Source organism: Hyperolius riggenbachi, chromosome 11, assembly GCF_040937935.1.
Source record: "Hyperolius riggenbachi isolate aHypRig1 chromosome 11, aHypRig1.pri, whole genome shotgun sequence".
NCBI lineage: Eukaryota > Metazoa > Chordata > Amphibia > Anura > Hyperoliidae > Hyperolius > Hyperolius riggenbachi.
In genome coordinates, this window is record NC_090656.1 from 253,720,547 (window position 1) to 253,742,853 (window position 22,307).

General features: G+C 51.6%; 1 protein-coding gene across 7 annotated transcripts in view; it reads right to left on the reverse strand.

The window, feature by feature from the left end:
* DGKZ (diacylglycerol kinase zeta) overlaps nt 1–22,307 on the reverse strand; it is a 514,388-nt gene that overhangs the window by 224,442 nt on the left and 267,639 nt on the right. For 4 of the 7 annotated variants that reach the window (XM_068260317.1, XM_068260315.1, XM_068260316.1 and 1 more), the window contains one exon: nt 11,657–12,257. The exons of the other annotated variants lie outside the window; for them this stretch is intronic. In XM_068260317.1, coding sequence (XP_068116418.1) covers nt 11,657–12,204 — 548 coding nt within the window. In that variant the 5' untranslated portion in view covers nt 12,205–12,257. The remainder of the gene's footprint in view (nt 1–11,656; nt 12,258–22,307) is intronic. 7 annotated transcript variants of the gene reach the window in all.

Below are 22,307 nucleotides of genomic sequence, written 5' to 3' on the forward strand. Positions count from 1 at the left end.
CTTTAAAATGGACCAATCAGGTTAAGCCTGGGTGGGATTTGATTGGTCCATTTTTAAGCTGCATACATCTGCATACAAACTTTACATAATCCTGCATCAACTTGGATTTGCATCTCACTGCTCATTCCTACATGCTCGCACGCTATGTTGGCAGTTGGACTGAGCCACTGCCATTCAGGAAGTGCTTTTGAAAATAGAGAAAAGCCAGAGAATCTCCCATGAGGACATGGACTAGTTCAAAACCTGTCAGATTTTCAAGGCATACCGTAAGTAACAGCGACATAGGGAAAAATAATAATTTATAGTGCATTATACCAGGGCTGTGGAGTCGTAATTGGAGTCGGGGCAATTTTGGGCACCCGGAGTCGGAGTTGGAGTCGGAGTTTCAGAAACTGAGGAGTCGGAGTCGGGATTCGGAGTCGCATGATTTTTGTACAAAATCCACAGCCCTGTTAAGTATTAGACTAAGGAGTCGGAGTCGAGGAGTCTGAGCAATTTTGAGTTCCCGGAGTCTGAGTTGGAGTCGTGGTTTCAGAAACTGAGGAGTTGGAGTCGGAAGATTTTTGTACCGACTCCACAGCCCTGCATTATACTCAGGAACAAATGTACATTTTATACACAAGCATTTTAAAATTCTACTGTTTTTCTGTAGTGGTCCTTTAAGAACAAACACATAATAAGGTCCTCAGAATGAAAAGCGCGTGACGATATGATAAGTGAATCCAGAGCACTAGGCTGAGGAATTAATCAGCACATTTACACTTTCCCAATAGACAGTCTACTGTTCCTAGGAAGCCTGGGAGGTCACTGGTCATTTCTGAATTTCGGAAATTTAAATCATGCGGTATTTAAAGTGAACCTGAAGTGAGCGTGATATGAAGGCTGCCACATTTATTTCCTTTTAAACAATACCAGTTGCCTGGCACCCTGCTGATCTATTTGGCTGCAGTAGTGGCTGAATCACACACCTGAGACAAGCATGCAGCTAATCCAGTCTCACTTCAGTCAGAGCAACTGATCTGCTGCATGCTTGTTCAGGGGCTATGGCTAAAGGTATTAGAGACAGATTAGCAGGACAGCCAGGCAACTGGTATTGCTTAAATGGTAATAAATATGGCAGCCTTCATATCCCTCTCACCTCGGGTTCACTTTAAGCCTTTTTTTTCAAAATTAAATTAAGATTTTCACACATACGGTAATAGTTTGGTAATTTACAGAAAAACTGCATGACAAGTCACTAAGATTTCTACCGCATGCAGTATTTCTTTCGGAAAGAGGTATTGTCAAACCAGTTTTCCCTCTAAAACATTATACAAAGTACAAAATTAGAAAAGAGACTGCTTTGATGTCTTTTGCATATTTTCACGTACGGTACCAGATCTCAGTGAATCTCTATAAGGTACCAGAGCTCAGTGAATCTCTGTATGGTACCAGAGCTCAGTGAATCTCTATAAGGTACCAGAGCTCAGTGAATCTCTATAAGGTACCAGAGCTCAGTGAATCTCTGTATGGTACCAGAGCTCAGTGAATCTCTATATGGTACCAGAGCACAGTGAATCTCTGTATGGTACCAGAGTTCAGTGAATCTCTATATGGTACCAGAGCGCAGTGAATCTCTGTGTGGTACCAGAGCTCAGTGAATCTCTGTATGGTACCACAGCTCAGTGAATCTCTGTATGGTACCAGAGCTCAGTGAATCTCTGTATGGTACCAGAGCTCAGTGAATCTCTGTATGGTACCAGAGCTCAGTGAATCTCTGTATGGTACCAGAGCTCAGTGAATCTCTGTATGGTACCAGAGCTCAGTGAATCTCTGTATGGTACCAGAGCTCAGTGAATCTCTGTATGGTACCAGAGCTCAGTGAATCTCTACATGGTATCAGAGCTAAGTGAATCTCTGTATGGTACCAGAGCTCAGTGAATCTCTATATGGTACTAGATCTCAGTGAATCTCTGTATGGTACCAGAGCTCAGTGAATCTCTGTATGGTACCAAAGCTCAGTGAATCTCTGTATGGTACCAGATCTCAGTGAATCTCGGTATGGTACCAGAGCTCAGTGAATCTCTATATGGTACCAGAGCTCAGTGAATCTCTATATGGTACCAGAGCTCAGTGAATCTCTAAATGGTACCAGAGCTCAGGGAATCTCTATAAGGTACCAGAGCTCAGGGAATCTCTATAAGGTACCAGAGCTCAGGGAATCTCTATAAGGTACCAGAGCTCAGTGAATCTCTGTATGTTACCAGATCTCAGTGTATCTCTATAAGGTACCAGAGCTCAGTGAATCTCTATATGGTACCAGAGCTCAGTGAATCTCTGTATGGTACCAGATCTCCGTGAATCTCTGTATGGTACCAGATCTCAGTGAATCTCTGTATGGTACCAGATCTCAGTGAATCTATATATGGTACCAGATCTCAGTGAATCTATATATGGTACCAGATCTCAGTGAATATCTATAAGGTACCAGATCTCAGTGAATCTCTATATGGTACCAGATCTCAGTGAATCTCTATATGGTACCAGAGCTCAGTGAATCTCTGTATGGTGCCAAAACTCAGTGAATCTCTGCATGTTACCAGAGCTCAGTGAATCTCTGTATGGTACCAGAGCTCAGTGAATCTCTAAGGTACCAGAACTCAGTGAATCTCTATAAGGTACCAGAGCTCAGTGAATCTCTATATGGTACCAGAGCTCAGTGAATCTCTGTATGGTACCAGAGCTCAGTGAATCTCTGTATGGTACCAGATCTCAGTGAATCTCTGTATGGTACCAGAGCTCAGTGAATCTCTGTATGGTACCAGATCTCGTTGAATCTCTGTATGGTACCAGAGCTCAGTGAATCTCTGTATGGTACCAGATCTCAGTGAATCTATATATGGTACCAGATCTCAGTGAATCTCTATAAGGTACCAGAGCTCAGTGAATCTCTGTATGGTACCAGAGCTCAGTGAATCTCTGTATGGTACCAGAGCTCAGTGAATCTCTGTATGGTACCAGATCTCAGTGAATCTATATATGGTACCAGATCTCAGTGAATCTCTGTATGGTACCAGATCTCAGTGAATCTATATATGGTACCAGATCTCAGTGAATCTCTGTATGGTACCAGATCTCAGTGAATCTCTGTATGGTACCAGATCTCAGTGAATCTCTGTATGGTACCAGAGCTCAGTGAATCTCTATAAGGTACCAGAGCTCAGTGAATCTCTGTATGGTACCAGATCTCAGTGAATCTCTGTATGGTACCAGATCTCAGTGAATCTATATATGGTACCAGATCTCAGTGAATCTCTGTATGGTACCAGATCTCAGTGAATCTATATACGGTACCAGATCTCAGTGAATCTCTGTATGGTACCAGATCTCAGTGAATCTCTGTATGGTACCAGAGCTCAGTGAATCTCTGTATGGTACCAGATCTCAGTGAATCTATATATGGTACCAGATCTCAGTGAATCTCTGTATGGTACCAGATCTAAGTGAATCTCTGTATGGTACCAGATCTCAGTGAATCTATATACGGTACCAGATCTCAGTGAATCTATATACGGTACCAGATCTCAGTGAATCTATATATGGTACCAGATCTCAGTGAATCTCTGTATGGTACCAGAGCTCAGTGAATCTCTGTATGGTACCAGAGCTCAGTGAATCTCTATAAGGTACCAGAGCTCAGTGAATCTCTGTATGGTACCAGATCTCAGTGAATCTATATATGATACCAGATCTCAGTGAATCTCTGTATGGTACCAGATCTCAGTGAATCTCTGTATGGTACCAGATCTCAGTGAATCTCTGTATGGTACCAGATCTCAGTGAATCTATATACGGTACCAGATCTCAGTGAATCTCTACAGAACACTCTCTGACTGCTATTAAAATGGGTCTCAAAAATGAAAAAGGATAAAGACAAAGTTGCCTTTAATGACAAATGAATGGTTGTGTCACACCTAGGAGAAGCTGCTCATCATTAGCATAGCAGGGGGTGTAAAAACGTTTCATTTGTAGAAACCTCTCCCAGCAGAATACGGGGGATGCAGCTCCCGGTGGCCGGCCTAGCGGCACACACAGCGAGATTCCTCCATCTGGAGATGTAATGCAGGTCCCAGGACACAGTGCCAGGAGCGAACTCTACCCACAGCCAAAATAAACTCCAGCGGATAGGCAATAACAAAAGCAAGTGTCTGTATCCAAGGACAGCGCGGCCCGTGCCAAGCTGAGAGGCACAAACAGCGCAGGAGAGCTCTATAAAGGCAATATAAATTATCCAGGGTGAAAATGAGCAATTTATGAGCCTCCGTTTATGGAGATCGCATTCCCGGCCAGCAAACAACAGCGCACGCTGAAACGGGAATTACACAGACAATAATGGAATGAACAAAACTGCTTATTTTTCCCAAAATTAGTTTATAAGGTTATTTAGTCAGTGTTTTCCCAATATAAAATACCTGGTCTCCCATAGGGATATATTCGTAGCAGCGCTTTGCTGATCACCAGCGATCAGCAAAGTGCTGAAATAGTGCCAAGTATGAACCAGCGCGATGGCTTAGGTAGTGGTAGGTAGTGGTAGGAGTAGGCAGAGGGAGGAGTAGTGTTAGGCTTAGGTAGTGGTAGGAGTAGGCAGAGGGAGGGGTAGTGTTAGGCTTAGGTAGTGGTAGGAGTAGGCAGAGGGAGGGGTAGTGTTAGGCTTAGGTAGTGGTAGGAGTAGGCAGAGGGAGGGGTAGTGTTAGGCTTAGGTAGTGGTAGGAGTAGGCAGAGGGAGGGGTAGTGTTAGGCTTAGGTAGTGGTAGGAGTAGGCAGAGGGAGGGGTAGTGTTAGGCTTAGGTAGTGGTAGGAGTAGGCAGAGGGAGGGGTAGTGTTAGGCTTAGGTAGTGGTAGGTTAGTGGTAGGAGTAGGCAGAGGGAGGGGTAGTGTTAGGCTTAGGTAGTGGTAGGTTAGTGGTAGGAGTAGGCAGAGGGAGGGGTAGTGTTAGGCTTAGGTAGTGGTAGGTTAGTGGTAGGAGTAGGCAGAGGGAGGGGTAGGGTTAGGCTAAGGTAGTGGTAGGTTAGTGGTAGGAGTAGGCAGACGGAGGGGTAGTGTTAGGCTTAGGTAGTGGTAGGTTAGTGGTAGGAGTAGGCAGAGGGAGGGGTAGTGTTAGGCTTAGGTAGTGGTAGGTTAGTGGTAGGAGTAGGCAGAGGGAGGGGTAGTGTTAGGCTTAGGTAGTGGTAGGTTAGTGGTAGGAGTAGGCAGAGGGAGGGGTAGTGTTAGGCTTAGGCAGTGGTAGTTTGGTGGTAGGAGTAGGCAGAGGGAGGGGTAGTGTTAGGCTTAGGTAGTGGTAGGTAGTGGTAGGAGTAGGCAGACGGAGGAGTAGGGTTAGGCTTAGGTAGTGGTAGGTAGTGGTAGGAGTAGGCAGAGGGAGGAGTAGGGTTAGGCTTAGGTAGTGGTAGGTTAGTGGTAGGAGTAGGCAGAGGGAGGAGTAGGGTTAGGCTTAGGTAGTGGTAGGTTAGTGGTAGGAGTAGGCAGAGGGAGAGGTAGGGTTAGGCTTAGGTAGTGGTAGGTTAGTGGTAGGAGTAGGCAGAGGGAGGGGTAGTATTAGGCTTAGGTAGTGGTAGTTTGGTGGTAGGAGTAGGCAGAGGGAGGGGTAGTGTTAGGCTTAGGTAGTGGTAGGTTAGTGGTAGGAGTAGGCAGAGGGAGGGGTAGTGTTAGGCTTAGGTAGTGGTAGGTTAGTGGTAGGGGTAGGCAGACGGAGGAGTAGGGTTAGGCTTAGGTAGTGGTAGGTTAGTGGTAGGAGTAGGCAGAGGGAGGGGTAGTGTTAGGCTTAGGTAGTGGTAGGTTAGTGGTAGGAGTAGGCAGAGGGAGGGGTAGTGTTAGGCTTAGGTAGTGGTAAGTTAGTGGTAGGAGTAGGCAGAGGGAGGGGTAGTGTTAGGCTTAGATAGCGGTAGGTTAGTGGTAGGAGTAGGCAGAGGGAGGGGTAGTGTTAGGCTTAGGTAGTGGTAGGTTAGTGGTAGGAGTAGGCAGAGGGAGGGGTAGTGTTAGGCTTAGGTAGTGGTAGTTTGGTGGTAGGAGTAGGCAGAGGGAGGGGTAGTGTTAGGCTTAGGTAGTGGTAGGTTAGTGGTAGGAGTAGGCAGAGGGAGGGGTAGTGTTAGGCTTAGGTAGTGGTAGGTTAGTGGTAGGAGTAGGCAGAGGGAGGGGTAGGGTTAGGCTTAGGTAGTGGTAGGAGTAGGCAGAGGGAGGGGTAGTGTTAGGCTTAGGTAGTGGTAGGAGTAGGCAGAGGGAGGGGTAGTGTTAGGCTTAGGTAGTGGTAAGTTAGTGGTAGGAGTAGGCAGAGGGAGGGGTAGTGTTAGGCTTAGGTAGTGGTAGGTTAGTGGTAGGAGTAGGCAGAGGGAGGGGTAGGGTTAGGCTTAGGTAGTGGTAGGTTAGTGGTAGGAGTAGGCAGAGGGAGGGGTAGGGTTAGGCTTAGGTAGTGGTAGGTTAGTGGTAGGAGTAGGCAGAGGGAGGGGTAGGGTTAGGCTTAGGTAGTGGTAGGTTAGTGGTAGGAGTAGGCAGAGGGAGGGGTAGGGTTAGGCTTAGGTAGTGGTAAGTTAGTGGTAGGAGTAGGCAGAGGGAGGAGTAGTGTTAGGCTTAGGTAGTGGTAAGTTAGTGGTAGGAGTAGGCAGAGGGAGGAGTAGTGTTAGGCTTAGGTAGTGGTAAGTTAGTGGTAGGAGTAGGCAGAGGGAGGGGTAGGGTTAGGCTTAGGTAGTGGTAAGTTAGTGGTAGGAGTAGGCAGAGGGAGGAGTAGTGTTAGGCTTAGGTAGTGGTAAGTTAGTGGTAGGAGTAGGCAGAGGGAGGGGTAGGGTTAGGCTTAGGTAGTGGTAGGTTAGTGGTAGGAGTAGGCAGAGGGAGGGGTAGTGTTAGGCTTAGGTAGTGGTAAGTTAGTGGTAGGAGTAGGCAGAGGGAGGGGTAGTGTTAGGCTTAGGTAGTGGTAGGTTAGTGGTAGGAGTAGGCAGAGGGAGGGGTAGTGTTAGGCTTAGGTAGTGGTAGGTTAGTGGTAGGAGTAGGCAGAGGGAGGGGTAGGGTTAGGCTTAGGTAGTGGTAGGTTAGTGGTAGGAGTAGGCAGAGGGAGGGGTAGGGTTAGGCTTAGGTAGTGGTAAGTTAGTGGTAGGAGTAGGCAGAGGGAGGGGTAGGGTTAGGCTTAGGTAGTGGTAAGTTAGTGGTAGGAGTAGGCAGAGGGAGGGGTAGGGTTAGGCTTAGGTAGTGGTAAGTTAGTGGTAGGAGTAGGCAGAGGGAGGGGTAGTGTTAGGCTTAGGTAGTGGTAGGTTAGTGGTAGGAGTAGGCAGAGGGAGGGGTAGTGTTAGGCTTAGGTAGTGGTAGGTTAGTGGTAGGAGTAGGCAGAGGGAGGGTTAGGGTTAGGCTTAGGTAGTGGTAGGTTAGTGGTAGGAGTAGGCAGAGGGAGGGGTAGGGTTAGGCTTAGGTAGTGGTAAGTTAGTGGTAGGAGTAGGCAGAGGGAGGGGTAGGGTTAGGCTTAGGTAGTGGTAAGTTAGTGGTAGGAGTAGGCAGAGGGAGGAGTAGTGTTAGGCTTAGGTAGTAGTAAGTTAGTGGTAGGAGTAGGCAGAGGGAGGGGTAGGGTTAGGCTTAGGTAGTGGTAGGTTAGTGGTAGGAGTAGGCAGAGGGAGGGGTAGTGTTAGGCTTAGGTAGTGGTAGGAGTAGGCAGAGGGAGGGGTAGTGTTAGGCTTAGGTAGTGGTAGGTTAGTGGTAGGAGTAGGCAGAGGGAGGGGTAGTGTTAGGCTTAGGTAGTGGTAGGTTAGTGGTAGGAGTAGGCAGAGGGAGGGGTAGTGTTAGGCTTAGGTAGTGGTAGGTTAGTGGTAGGGGTAGGCAGACGGAGGAGTAGGGTTAGGCTTAGGTAGTGGTAGGTTAGTGGTAGGAGTAGGCAGAGGGAGGGGTAGTGTTAGGCTTAGGTAGTGGTAGGTTAGTGGTAGGAGTAGGCAGAGGGAGGGGTAGTGTTAGGCTTAGGTAGTGGTAGGTTAGTGGTAGGAGTAGGCAGAGGGAGGGGTAGTGTTAGGCTTAGATAGCGGTAGGTTAGTGGTAGGAGTAGGCAGAGGGAGGGGTAGTGTTAGGCTTAGGTAGTGGTAGGTTAGTGGTAGGAGTAGGCAGAGGGAGGGGTAGTGTTAGGCTTAGGTAGTGGTAGTTTGGTGGTAGGAGTAGGCAGAGGGAGGGGTAGTGCTAGGCTTAGGTAGTGGTAGGTTAGTGGTAGGAGTAGGCAGAGGGAGTGGTAGTGTTAGGCTTAGGTAGTGGTAGGTTAGTGGTAGGAGTAGGCAGAGGGAGGGGTAGGGTTAGGCTTAGGTAGTGGTAGGAGTAGGCAGAGGGAGGGGTAGTGTTAGGCTTAGGTAGTGGTAGGAGTAGGCAGAGGGAGGGGTAGTGTTAGGCTTAGGTAGTGGTAAGTTAGTGGTAGGAGTAGGCAGAGGGAGGGGTAGTGTTAGGCTTAGGTAGTGGTAGGTTAGTGGTAGGAGTAGGCAGAGGGAGGGGTAGGGTTAGGCTTAGGTAGTGGTAGGTTAGTGGTAGGAGTAGGCAGAGGGAGGGGTAGGGTTAGGCTTAGGTAGTGGTAGGTTAGTGGTAGGAGTAGGCAGAGGGAGGGGTAGGGTTAGGCTTAGGTAGTGGTAGGTTAGTGGTAGGAGTAGGCAGAGGGAGGGGTAGGGTTAGGCTTAGGTAGTGGTAAGTTAGTGGTAGGAGTAGGCAGAGGGAGGAGTAGTGTTAGGCTTAGGTAGTGGTAAGTTAGTGGTAGGAGTAGGCAGAGGGAGGAGTAGTGTTAGGCTTAGGTAGTGGTAAGTTAGTGGTAGGAGTAGGCAGAGGGAGGGGTAGGGTTAGGCTTAGGTAGTGGTAAGTTAGTGGTAGGAGTAGGCAGAGGGAGGAGTAGTGTTAGGCTTAGGTAGTGGTAAGTTAGTGGTAGGAGTAGGCAGAGGGAGGGGTAGGGTTAGGCTTAGGTAGTGGTAGGTTAGTGGTAGGAGTAGGCAGAGGGAGGGGTAGTGTTAGGCTTAGGTAGTGGTAAGTTAGTGGTAGGAGTAGGCAGAGGGAGGGGTAGTGTTAGGCTTAGGTAGTGGTAGGTTAGTGGTAGGAGTAGGCAGAGGGAGGGGTAGTGTTAGGCTTAGGTAGTGGTAGGTTAGTGGTAGGAGTAGGCAGAGGGAGGGGTAGGGTTAGGCTTAGGTAGTGGTAGGTTAGTGGTAGGAGTAGGCAGAGGGAGGGGTAGGGTTAGGCTTAGGTAGTGGTAAGTTAGTGGTAGGAGTAGGCAGAGGGAGGGGTAGGGTTAGGCTTAGGTAGTGGTAAGTTAGTGGTAGGAGTAGGCAGAGGGAGGGGTAGGGTTAGGCTTAGGTAGTGGTAAGTTAGTGGTAGGAGTAGGCAGAGGGAGGGGTAGTGTTAGGCTTAGGTAGTGGTAGGTTAGTGGTAGGAGTAGGCAGAGGGAGGGGTAGTGTTAGGCTTAGGTAGTGGTAGGTTAGTGGTAGGAGTAGGCAGAGGGAGGGTTAGGGTTAGGCTTAGGTAGTGGTAGGTTAGTGGTAGGAGTAGGCAGAGGGAGGGGTAGGGTTAGGCTTAGGTAGTGGTAAGTTAGTGGTAGGAGTAGGCAGAGGGAGGGGTAGGGTTAGGCTTAGGTAGTGGTAAGTTAGTGGTAGGAGTAGGCAGAGGGAGGAGTAGTGTTAGGCTTAGGTAGTGGTAAGTTAGTGGTAGGAGTAGGCAGAGGGAGGGGTAGGGTTAGGCTTAGGTAGTGGTAGGTTAGTGGTAGGAGTAGGCAGAGGGAGGGGTAGTGTTAGGCTTAGGTAGTGGTAGGAGTAGGCAGAGGGAGGGGTAGTGTTAGGCTTAGGTAGTGGTAGGTTAGTGGTAGGAGTAGGCAGAGGGAGGGGTAGTGTTAGGCTTAGGTAGTGGTAGGTTAGTGGTAGGAGTAGGCAGAGGGAGGGGTAGTGTTAGGCTTAGGTAGTGGTAAGTTAGTGGTAGGAGTAGGCAGAGGGAGGGGTAGTGTTAGGCTTAGGTAGTGGTAGGTTAGTGGTAGGAGTAGGCAGAGGGAGGGGTAGTGTTAGGCTTAGGTAGTGGTAGGTTAGTGGTAGGAGTAGGCAGAGGGAGGGGTAGTGTTAGGCTTAGGTAGTGGTAGGTTAGTGGTAGGAGTAGGCAGAGGGAGGGGTAGTGTTAGGCTTAGGTAGTGGTAGGCTAAGGTTAGGAGAAGTTAAACGGGTGGTGGAATGAGGTAGGTTAGTGGTAGGGGTAGGCAGAGGGAGGTTCAGTGTCAGAGGAAGTTTAGGTATATTGGCGATAACGCCTGGGTGCTGGATAATTGTGATTATAGAATATCTATAATTTTACTGCTGATATTCTGATAAGAAAGGCCACTAGACACCAGGGAGCTGTATAGGAAAGGGGGCCACCAGACACTGTATAGGGGAGAGTGGAGGGTCAGTAAACATCAGAAAACTGTATAGGGGAGGGATGGCACTGGACACCAGGGAACTGTGTAGGATAGGGAGACGGGGCATTAGACACCAAGGAACTGTATAGGGGAGATAGAGGGCCCAGCAGACACCAGGGAACTGTATAGGGGAGATAGAGGGCCAAGTAGATACCAGGGAACTGTGTAGGATATGGAGGGGGCCCAGCAGACACCAGGGAACTGTGTAGGATAGGGAGACAAGGCATTACACACCAGGGAACTGTACAGGGGAGAGAGGGGGGATAGTAGACACCAGGGAACTGTGTAGGATATGGAGGGGGCCCAGCAGACACCAGGGAACTGTGTAGGATAGGGAGACGAGGCATTACACACCAAGGAACTGTACAGGGGAGAGAGGGGGCATAGTAGACACCAGGGAACTGTGTAGGATGGGGGGGGGGGGGATTAGACATCAGGGAACTTTGAAGGGGAGAGAGAGGGCCCAGTAGACACCAGGGAACTGTATAGGGGAGAGAAGGGATCACTTGAATTGGAGGTTGGCCTGCAACTTGGTCCCAGTTTTAAATTTCGTCCCATTGGGTATCATTCATAAACAGGCTGTCGGTAGTGCGGGAAAACACCGTTCTTCTCCGCAACCGGTAATTAAGACTTCTGGGTGGGCATTCATAAAGAAGTCTGCCTGTTGCGGAAGAAGTGCGGAGGTTTTCTGGAGGAAGCTGGCGGCAGCGTGGCGGAAGACATGCGGAAACTTAAAAGCTGCCCGATTCCCTCCCTGCGCTGCTCTGTCTGATGCTGCTTGGGAGGTCCGTCCCATTCATTTACATGTAATCCGCCCGCCTATCGCTACTGTCGAGCAAGCGGTATTTTCCTTCCGGATACCGCTTGCTCTAATCTTTATGAATGGATGTGTTTGTTACTTTTTCTAGATAAATCTAGAAAAACTCCGCACAAGGCGGAAATGTATCGCTCTGTCACCTTTTCATGCGGAAAGAGCCTTTATGAATGGGGCTTATGCTGAGTGGTCGGGAAAGTCACCGGTGTTAAGCATTTCCGCATGCGGAAATGCTTTATGAATGATACCCATTGTGTATTTGAGATTGGGCGACTCCCATGTGCTAGACACAACATATAAACTTTGACATTTGGAAAATACATTGTAAAACAAGTGGATATTTTCATTATGAGGATAAAACCAGTTTTAGACCATGCATACACTCAGCCCCACCCCCGAACCCTTCCCCTCCCCCTTTACTTAGCTCCCCTGCGTACAGTTTTTGGTGGTCGGTGGTGAAAGTGGTAGGCAGATCGCACATCTCCTCGCTACTTTTACGCTCGGAAGTGGTGGAAATGTTGCTCTCCTGGTCGGTTTCCTCCTCCGACGTATCGTCCACGTCCTCCTCCCGCTCAGACTCCTCCTCCTCCTGCTCCCTTGCGCTTTTCTTCATGGGAATGAGGCTCGCCAGCAGCATGGAGGGCCCCAGGAGCTGACGATCGATATTGTGCAGCTTACCTCCGCGCCTCCTCTGCACGGCAAACCGCGGACTCAGGCAAGGAGTGGTGGTACTGGACCTCCTGCGTCCGTCTTTCCTCCCGCCACGTACCGGCGTCGCCACGCTGAGAGGGAGGGGCTGAGTCTGGGTGACGGAACATCTCCGCTGCATAGACAGGGAGGAGGAAGCCAGTCCGGCGCTGGACCGGCGCCGAGCTTTGCCGGTGGTGATGACCACGCTGCACTTCCGCAAAGTAGGCGGGCAAAACGTCTCTGAGGGCGGAGGGGGAGGTTTTCTCCTAAAATGTCTTTTAAAAAAGGTGTCCATTGCGCCCTCGTGGCTGAGGGGGGTGTGGAGAGAGTGGTGACCAGACGGGGGCGCTGTTGGTGAGGAAATTCACCATGTTAAAAATGCAGCTAATCTTCAACAATCCCCTATCATAATTGGGAAAACTTATACATGTTAAAGGGCAACCCCACATTGAAGCGTCAAGCGGAAATCAGCACCGTGGATGGCAAGCGCAAGCAGGTGACGCCACTCACAACGAGAGACGGTCAGGGAGAAGTTAATAATTAACACTCCCCTCTACAAAGTGTGAGTGTGGCTTGAATTGGGCCAATCAAAATAAGCAGGAGGTAAATTTGATTGGCCCAATTTCAAGTTGCATGAAATCTGTATGAAAGCTAGAATTATTAATACCACATTGGCCATTCCTTCCTAAAAGCATGGACCCAGTCCTGCTATTCTTTCTGCAATCCGACAGCTGGTAAATATCAATCAGCATTGCAACAGATCGTTCCACATTCAACAGACCGATACAGTCAGATAACAGTGGGAATGTATTGAATAGAAGAGGATTGGTTAACATAAAAGGTGACCGCCAATGATACAATTTGCCGAACGATTGTTTATGAACGATTCTTTATATGAACAATCGCAAATGATTGTTTGGGACCACTAATGGAAAAAATATCTTCTAACCAATCCAATCAAATAAATGATATCGATTTCCGGTTCAACCCTGTCGATCTGATTGGTTAGGAGATTTTTTTCTATTAGTGGTTTCAAACGATCACTTTCGATCACTCATAGGGGTATATACGCGGCCGTGAAGATTAAAGCGGACCCAAACCAAACATTTTTTTAATTCAAAATATTTAGTTGCACGACTCTGACACATACAAAGATAAATAAACACTCCTTCAAGCCTATGAGTATTTCAGTGCATGCTTTCCACCCTCCTCTTTCCTTAACTAGGGTTATACAGGTGGCAGCCATTAGCAATTCCTCCATTGCTGGACACCTCCTACTCCACCAATCTGCCGGATTCTGTCCCGGCAATATGAAAGGAAGGGAGGGGTTCCTACAATAAATGCAAAATATTTTATATTTGTCATCATGCAGCTGAAAAAAGGCTGCTATTTATTATTATAAGTTAGAAAATAGATTTTATTTCTGAAATCTTGTATTTTTAATTTGGGTCTTAGCATCCAGAGGCTTTTGGCTGGGGGTCTGTAGCAGTGTTTGTCTGCCGCTGTTTCTGGTTCAAAAGTGGCTTGACCTGGGGAATGCGGCACCTGTAGCCCATTTCCTGCACACGCCTGTACACAGTGGCTCTGGATGTTTCTACTCCAGACTCAGTCCACTGCTTCCGCAGGTCCCCCAAGGTCTGGAATCGCTCCTTCTCCACAATCTTCCTCAGGGTCTGGTCACCTCTTCTCGTTGTGCAGCGTTTTCTGCCACACTTTTTCCTTCCCACAGACTTCCCACTGAGGTGCCTTGATACAGCACTCTGGGAACAGCCTATTCATTCAGAAATGTCTTTCTGTGTCTTACCCCCTTGCTTGAGGGTGTCAATGATGGCCTTCTGGACAGCAGTCAGGTCGGCAGTCTTACCCATGATTGCGGTTTTGAGTAATGAACCAGGCTGGGAGTTTATAAAGGCCTCAGGAATCTTTTGCAGGTGTTTATAGTTAATTAGTTGATTCAGATGATTAGGTTAATAGCTCGTTTAGAGAACCTTTTCATGATATGCTAATTTTTTGAGATTTTGGGAGAATTTGGGGTTTTCATGAGCTGTATGCCAGAATCATCAATATTAAAACAATAAAAGGCTGGAACTACTTCAGTTGTGTGTAATGAATCTAAAATATATGAAAGTCTAATGTTTATCAGTACATTACAGAAAATAATGAACTTTATCACAATATGCTAATTTTTTTAAAAGGACCTGTATATAATATGCTGTAAATAACATTTTAGAGCAAATAAGAAATGCTGGGTTTCGTTCCGCTTTAAGCTGACGACTCCTGCGCAAAGTAAAGAGATCATATGAACTTTCGTTTGCGGGCAGGAAGATGGATCGGGGAACCTCACTTGTTTGGAAGCGTCGCTGTAAAATTCCCCTGATACATCGTGGAGCTTTTCTAAGTTTCCTCATCTAAGGGCTGGTGCACACCGAGCGGCTTTTTGGGCGTTTTCAGATCCACTTGCGGCTGCGGATCTGCTTGGTCAATGTATCTCAATGGGGTGGTGCACACCAGAGCGGGAGGCGTTTTGCGGAAACGAAAAATGCCTGGGTGAGGCATTTTTTGGATTTCGGATGCGTTTTTGCCTCAATGTTAAGTATAGGAAAAACGCAAACCGCTCTGAAAAACGGCACTTCAGAGCGGTTTTGCAGGCGTTTTTGTTACAGAAGCTGTTCAGTAACAGCTTTACTGTAACAATATATGAAATCTACTATACTGAAAACCGCAGCAGCAATCCGCAAAACGCTAGCAAAACGCCATAGAAAAATTTAAAAAAGCGTTTCAAAATCTGCTAGCGTTTTGCGGATCTGCTTGCGGTTTTTGGTGTGCACCAGCCCTGAGTCAATATGGAGTTGCCCTTTCAATGATTCCCCATAACTTAGGAGGATACATGACTTGCAATGATATACTGACCTCTGTAAAGGACTATAGGAAGCAATAATGCACAGGCTGTCCAGCACCGCGCAGGACACCACTACTGCCTAAACATGAACTGAACACTTTCCAAAAACATCAGCCAGACACCCAACAAACTGCAGTCATTTCACAAGACCAAAGATTACTTGTGACAGCCAAGATAATGGCACTGCCATACTTATCCTATGCTTTAAAGAAGGAACTGTAGCGAAAAGGGGGGGGGGGGGGAATAAATCAATACATTGCAAAGTGAGGAGGTAAACAATAGAAGAGAAATGAAGAAATGATTGATATTCGCCATGTAATTGGTTCATGTTGTTTGATCCACAATCAGCCTGCAGGGCATCATCTTTACTGCTGGCAGACATGGAAAAAAAACAAAAACTAGACAGCACCAAGTGCTGATATCTATAAACACACCCACTAACAATGCTAACAATACATTAGGCTAAAAGTTTGTATAATGCATACATAATATATATATATATATATATATATATATATATATATATATATATATATATATATATATATGCGCGCGCACACACACACAAAACGTACATTGAGATACTGGTTGCTTGGCAGATGGATACAGCCGTTACTTCCCACAATGCAACAAGGCTCACAGACAGGAAACTGTCAGGACCATGGTCATGACATCACACTGTAGGAGGGGTTTTACCACAATATCAGCCATACAGACACCCCCCCCCCCCCCCCCGATGATCAGTTTGAGAAAAGGAATAGATTTCTCATGGGGAAGGGGGTATCAGCTACTGATTGGGATGAAGGCCAATCCTGGGTTAGAGTTCCTCTTTAGCACTGAAGGACTGGCAAGCGGCTTGTGTATGACTGGCAGCTCTGGCTGAGAGGCCGCATGCTGATCAGAGGGGAGCACTTATCAATACTAGTGCCAGGAAAGTCAGAGCAACAAATAAATAGAACATCAGTGCCTGCAATGGCAAGGAGAACAAAGAGATATCAGTCTTTTCCAGTCCTCCGCCACCAGGACGTTTCTGTACTGAGACCCGAAGAAGCCGCATTTCCCTACAAGAGCGAGTAGCTATACCGTACTTCATAAATGAAATCTGAAGTGAGAAGAATACGAAGGCTGCCATAATTATTTCCTTTTAAACAATACCGGTTGCCTGGCAGCCTTGCTGATCTATTTGGCTGCAGTAGTGTCTGAATAACACCAGAAACAAGCATACAGCTAGTCTTGTCAGATCTGCCAATAATGTCTGAAACACCTGATCTGCTGCATGCTTGTTCAGGGGCTATGGCTAATAGTATTAGAGGCAGAGGATTAGCAGTATAGCCAGGCAACTGGTATTGCTTAAAAGGAAATAAATATGGCAGCCTCCATATCCCTCTCGCTTCAGCTGTCCATTTAGAAAAGCAGAGGGTTAAGCACCCCTCACCCCTCTGCTGTGTGCAGAAGCACAGCTCCATTGGTGTAGGGACGTAGGGATGATAAGTGGCGTCAGGAGAGGCGCTTCTTGCTTATTTATGTATTTATAAGTAGCTTTTCATGTGCAAATCACTGATATCCCCCCGCTGGGGTGCTTGCAGCAAGGGAGAGGGGCAGGAGGCAGACATAGAAGCAGGGCATGGCAGTGACAATACATCCCCCCACTGGGGAGGCTGCAGCGAGGGGAGAGGGGCAGGAGGCAGACATAGAAGCAGGGCATGGCAGTGACAATACATCCCCCCACTGGGGAGGCCGCAGCGAGGGGAGAGGGGCAGGAGGCAGACATAGAAGCAGGGCATGGCAGTGACAATACATCCCCCCACTGGGGAGGCCGCAGCGAGGGGAGAGGGGCAGGAGGCAGACATAGAAGCAGGGCATGGCGGTGACAATACATCCCCCCACTGGGGAGGCCGCAGCGAGGGGAGAGGGGCAGGAGGCAGACATAGAAGCAGGGCATGGCAGTGACAATACATACCCCCACTGGGGAGGCTGCAGCGAGAGGAGAGGGGCAGGAGGCAGACATAGAAGCAGGGCATGGCGGTGACAATACATCCCCCCACTGGGGAGGCCGCAGCGAGGGGAGAGGGGCAGGAGGCAGACATAGAAGCAGGGCATAGCGGTGACAATACATCCCCCCACTGGGGAGGCCGCAGCGAGAGGAGAGGGGCAGGAGGCAGACATAGAAGCAGGGCATGGCAGTGACAATACATACCCCCACTGGGGAGGCTGCAGCGAGAGGAGAGGGGCAGGAGGCAGACATAGAAGCAGGGCATGGCAGTGACAATACATCCCCCCACTGGGGAGGCTGCAGCGAGAGGAGAGGGGCAGGAGGCAGACATAGAAGCAGGGCATGGCAGTGACAATACATCCCCCACTGGGGAGGCTGCAGCGAGAGGAGAGGGGCAGGAGGCAGACATAGAAGCAGGGCATGGCAGTGACAATACATCCCCCCACTGGGGAGGCCGCAGCGAGAGGAGAGGGGCAGGAGGCAGACATAGAAGCAGGGCATGGCGGTGACAATACATCCCCCCACTGGGGAGGCTGCAGCGAGAGGAGAGGGGCAGGAGGCAGACATAGAAGCAGGGCATGGCGGTGACAATACATACCCCCACTGGGGAGGCTGCAGCGAGGGGAGAGGGGCAGGAGGCAGACATAGAAGCAGGGCATGGCAGTGACAATACATTCCCCCACTGGGGAGGCTGCAGCGAGAGGAGAGGGGCAGGAGGCAGACATAGAAGCAGGGCATGGCGGTGACAATACATCCCCCCACTGGGGAGGCTGCAGCGAGGGGAGAGGGGCAGGAGGCAGACATAGAAGCAGGGCATGGCAGTGACAATACATCCCCCCACTGGGGAGGCTGCAGCGAGGGGAGAGGGGCAGGAGGCAGACATAGAAGCAGGGCATGGCAGTGACAATACATCCCCCACTGGGGAGGCTGCAGCGAGGGGAGAGGGGCAGGAGGCAGACATAGAAGCAGGGCATGGCGGTGACAATACATCCCCCCACTGGGGAGGCTGCAGCGAGGGGAGAGGGGCAGGAGGCAGACATAGAAGCAGGGCATGGCGGTGACAATACATCCCCCCACTGGGGAGGCCGCAGCGAGAGGAGAGGGGCAGGAGGCAGACATAGAAGCAGGGCATGGCAGTGACAATACATCCCCCCACTGGGGAGGCCGCAGCGAGAGGAGAGGGGCAGGAGGCAGACATAGAAGCAGGGCATGGCAGTGACAATACATCCCCCCACTGGGGAGGCTGCAGCGAGAGGAGAGGGGCAGGAGGCAGACATAGAAGCAGGGCATGGCGGTGACAATACATACCCCCACTGGGGAGGCTGCAGCGAGGGGAGAGGGGCAGGAGGCAGACATAGAAGCAGGGCATGGCAGTGACAATACATCCCCCACTGGGGAGGCTGCAGCGAGAGGAGAGGGGCAGGAGGCAGACATAGAAGCAGGGCATGGCGGTGACAATACATACCCCCACTGGGGAGGCTGCAGCGAGGGGAGAGGGGCAGGAGGCAGACATAGAAGCAGGGCATGGCAGTGACAATACATCCCCCACTGGGGAGGCTGCAGCGAGGGGAGAGGGGCAGGAGGCAGACATAGAAGCAGGGCATAGCGGTGACAATACATACCCCCACTGGGGAGGCCGCAGCGAGGGGAGAGGGGCAGGAGGCAGACATAGAAGCAGGGCATGGCAGTGACAATACATACCCCCACTGGGGAGGCTGCAGCGAGAGGAGAGGGGCAGGAGGCAGACATAGAAGCAGGGCATGGCGGTGACAATACATCCCCCCACTGGGGAGGCCGCAGCGAGGGGAGAGGGGCAGGAGGCAGCCATAGAAGCAGGACATGGCGGTGACAATACATACCCCCACTGGGGAGGCTGCAGCGAGAGGAGAGGGGCAGGAGGCAGACATAGAAGCAGGGCATGGCAGTGACAATACATACCCCCACTGGGGAGGCTGCAGCGAGAGGAGAGGGGCAGGAGGCAGACATAGAAGCAGGGCATGGCGGTGACAATACATACCCCCACTGGGGAGGCCGCAGCGAGGGGAGAGGGGCAGGAGGCAGACATAGAAGCAGGGCATGGCGGTGACAATACATCCCCCCACTGGGGAGGCTGCAGCGAGGGGAGAGGGGCAGGAGGCAGACATAGAAGCAGGGCATGGCAGTGACAATACATACCCCCACTGGGGAGGCTGCAGCGAGAGGAGAGGGGCAGGAGGCAGACATAGAAGCAGGGCATGGCAGTGACAATACATACCCCCACTGGGGAGGCCGCAGCGAGGGGAGAGGGGCAGGAGGCAGACATAGAAGCAGGGCATGGCAGTGACAATACATACCCCCACTGGGGAGGCTGCAGCGAGAGGAGAGGGGCAGGAGGCAGACATAGAAGCAGGACATGGCAGTGACAATACATCCCCCCACTGGGGAGGCCGCAGCGAGAGGAGAGGGGCAGGAGGCAGACATAGAAGCAGGGCATGGCAGTGACAATACATCCCCCACTGGGGAGGCCGCAGCGAGGGGAGAGGGGCAGGAGGCAGACATAGAAGCAGGACATGGCAGTGACAATACATCCCCCCACTGGGGAGGCCGCAGCGAGAGGAGAGGGGCAGGAGGCAGACATAGAAGCAGGGCATGGCAGTGACAATACATCCCCCACTGGGGAGGCTGCAGCGAGGGGAGAGGGGCAGGAGGCAGACATAGAAGCAGGGCATGGCAGTGACAATACATACCCCCACTGGGGAGGCTGCAGCGAGGGGAGAGGGGCAGGAGGCAGACATAGAAGCAGGGCATGGCGGTGACAATACATACCCCCACTGGGGAGGCTGCAGCGAGAGGAGAGGGGCAGGAGGCAGACATAGAAGCAGGGCATGGCAGTGACAATACATACCCCCACTGGGGAGGCTGCAGCGAGAGGAGAGGGGCAGGAGGCAGACATAGAAGCAGGGCATGGCAGTGACAATACATCCCCCACTGGGGAGGCTGCAGCGAGGGGAGAGGGGCAGGAGGCAGACATAGAAGCAGGGCATGGCGGTGACAATACATCCCCCCACTGGGGAGGCTGCAGCGAGAGGAGAGGGGCAGGAGGCAGACATAGAAGCAGGGCATGGCGGTGACAATACATCCCCCCACTGGGGAGGCCGCAGCGAGGGGAGAGGGGCAGGAGGCAGACATAGAAGCAGGGCATGGCGGTGACAATACATACCCCCACTGGGGAGGCCGCAGCGAGGGGAGAGGGGCAGGAGGCAGACATAGAAGCAGGGCATGGTGGTGACAATACATACCCCACTGGGGAGGCCGCAGCGAGAGGAGAGGGGCAGGAGGCAGACATAGAAGCAGGGCATGGCAGTGACAATACATACCCCCACTGGGGAGGCTGCAGCGAGGGGAGAGGGGCAGGAGGCAGACATAGAAGCAGGGCATGGCAGTGACAATACATACCCCCACTGGGGAGGCTGCAGCGAGGGGAGAGGGGCAGGAGGCAGACATAGAAGCAGGGCATGGCAGTGACAATACATCCCCCCACTGGGGAGGCCGCAGCGAGAGGAGAGGGGCAGGAGGCAGACATAGAAGCAGGGCATGGCAGTGACAATACATACCCCCACTGGGGAGGCTGCAGCGAGAGGAGAGGGGCAGGAGGCAGACATAGAAGCAGGGCATGGCGGTGACAATACATACCCCCACTGGGGAGGCTGCAGCGAGAGGGGAGGGGCAGGAGGCAGACATAGAAGCAGAGCATGGCGGTGACAATACATCCCCCCACTGGGGAGGCCGCAGCGAGAGGAGAGGGGCAGGAGGCAGACATAGAAGCAGGACATGGCAGTGACAATACATCCCCCCACTGGGGAGGCTGCAGCGAGGGGAGAGGGGCAGGAGGCAGACATAGAAGCAGGGCATGGCGGTGACAATACATCCCCCCACTGGGGAGGCTGCAGCGAGGGGAGAGGGGCAGGAGGCAGACATAGAAGCAGGGCATGGCGGTGACAATACATCCCCCCACTGGGGAGGCTGCAGCGAGGGGAGAGGGGCAGGAGGCAGACATAGAAGCAGGGCATGGCAGTGACAATACATCCCCCCACTGGGGAGGCTGCAGCGAGGGGAGAGGGGCAGGAGGGAGACATAGAAGCAGGGCATGGCAGTGACAATACATACCCCCACTGGGGAGGCTGCAGCGAGAGGAGAGGGGCAGGAGGCAGACATAGAAGCAGGGCATGGCGGTGACAATACATCCCCCCACTGGGGAGGCCGCAGCGAGGGGAGAGGGGCAGGAGGCAGACATAGAAGCAGGGCATGGCAGTGACAATACATACCCCCACTGGGGAGGCCGCAGCGAGAGGAGAGGGGCAGGAGGCAGACATAGAAGCAGGGCATGGCGGTGACAATACATACCCCCACTGGGGAGGCCGCAGCGAGGGGAGAGGGGCAGGAGGCAGACATAGAAGCAGGGCATGGCAGTGACAATACATACCCCCACTGGGGAGGCTGCAGCGAGAGGAGAGGGGCAGGAGGCAGACATAGAAGCAGGACATGGCGGTGACAATACATACCCCCACTGGGGAGGCCGCAGCGAGGGGAGAGGGGCAGGAGGCAGACATAGAAGCAGGACATGGCAGTGACAATACATCCCCCACTGGGGAGGCCGCAGCGAGAGGAGAGGGGCAGGAGGCAGACATAGAAGCAGGGCATGGCGGTGACAATACATCCCCCCACTGGGGAGGCTGCAGCGAGAGGAGAGGGGCAGGAGGCAGACATAGAAGCAGGGCATGGCAGTGACAATACATCCCCCCACTGGGGAGGGCGCAGCGAGGGGAGAGGGGCAGGAGGCAGACATAGAAGCAGGGCATGGCGGTGACAATACATCCCCCCACTGGGGAGGCCGCAGCGAGGGGAGAGGGGCAGGAGGCAGACATAGAAGCAGGGCATAGCGGTGACAATACATCCCCCACTGGGGAGGCTGCAGCGAGAGGAGAGGGGCAGGAGGCAGACATAGAAGCAGGGCATGGCAGTGACAATACATCCCCCCACTGGGGAGGCCGCAGCGAGAGGAGAGGGGCAGGAGGCAGACATAGAAGCAGGACATGGTGGTGACAATACATCCCCCACTGGGGAGGCTGCAGCGAGGGGAGAGGGGCAGGAGGCAGACATAGAAGCAGGGCATGGCGGTGACAATACATCCCCCACTGGGGAGGCCGCAGCGAGGGGAGAGGGGCAGGAGGCAGACATAGAAGCAGGGCATGGCAGTGACAATACATACCCCCACTGGGGAGGCTGCAGCGAGGGGAGAGGGGCAGGAGGCAGACATAGAAGCAGGGCATAGCGGTGACAATACATCCCCCACTGGGGAGGCTGCAGCGAGAGGAGAGGGGCAGGAGGCAGACATAGAAGCAGGGCATGGCAGTGACAATACATACCCCCACTGGGGAGGCTGCAGCGAGGGGAGAGGGGCAGGAGGCAGACATAGAAGCAGGGCATGGCAGTGACAATACATACCCCCACTGGGGAGGCTGCAGCG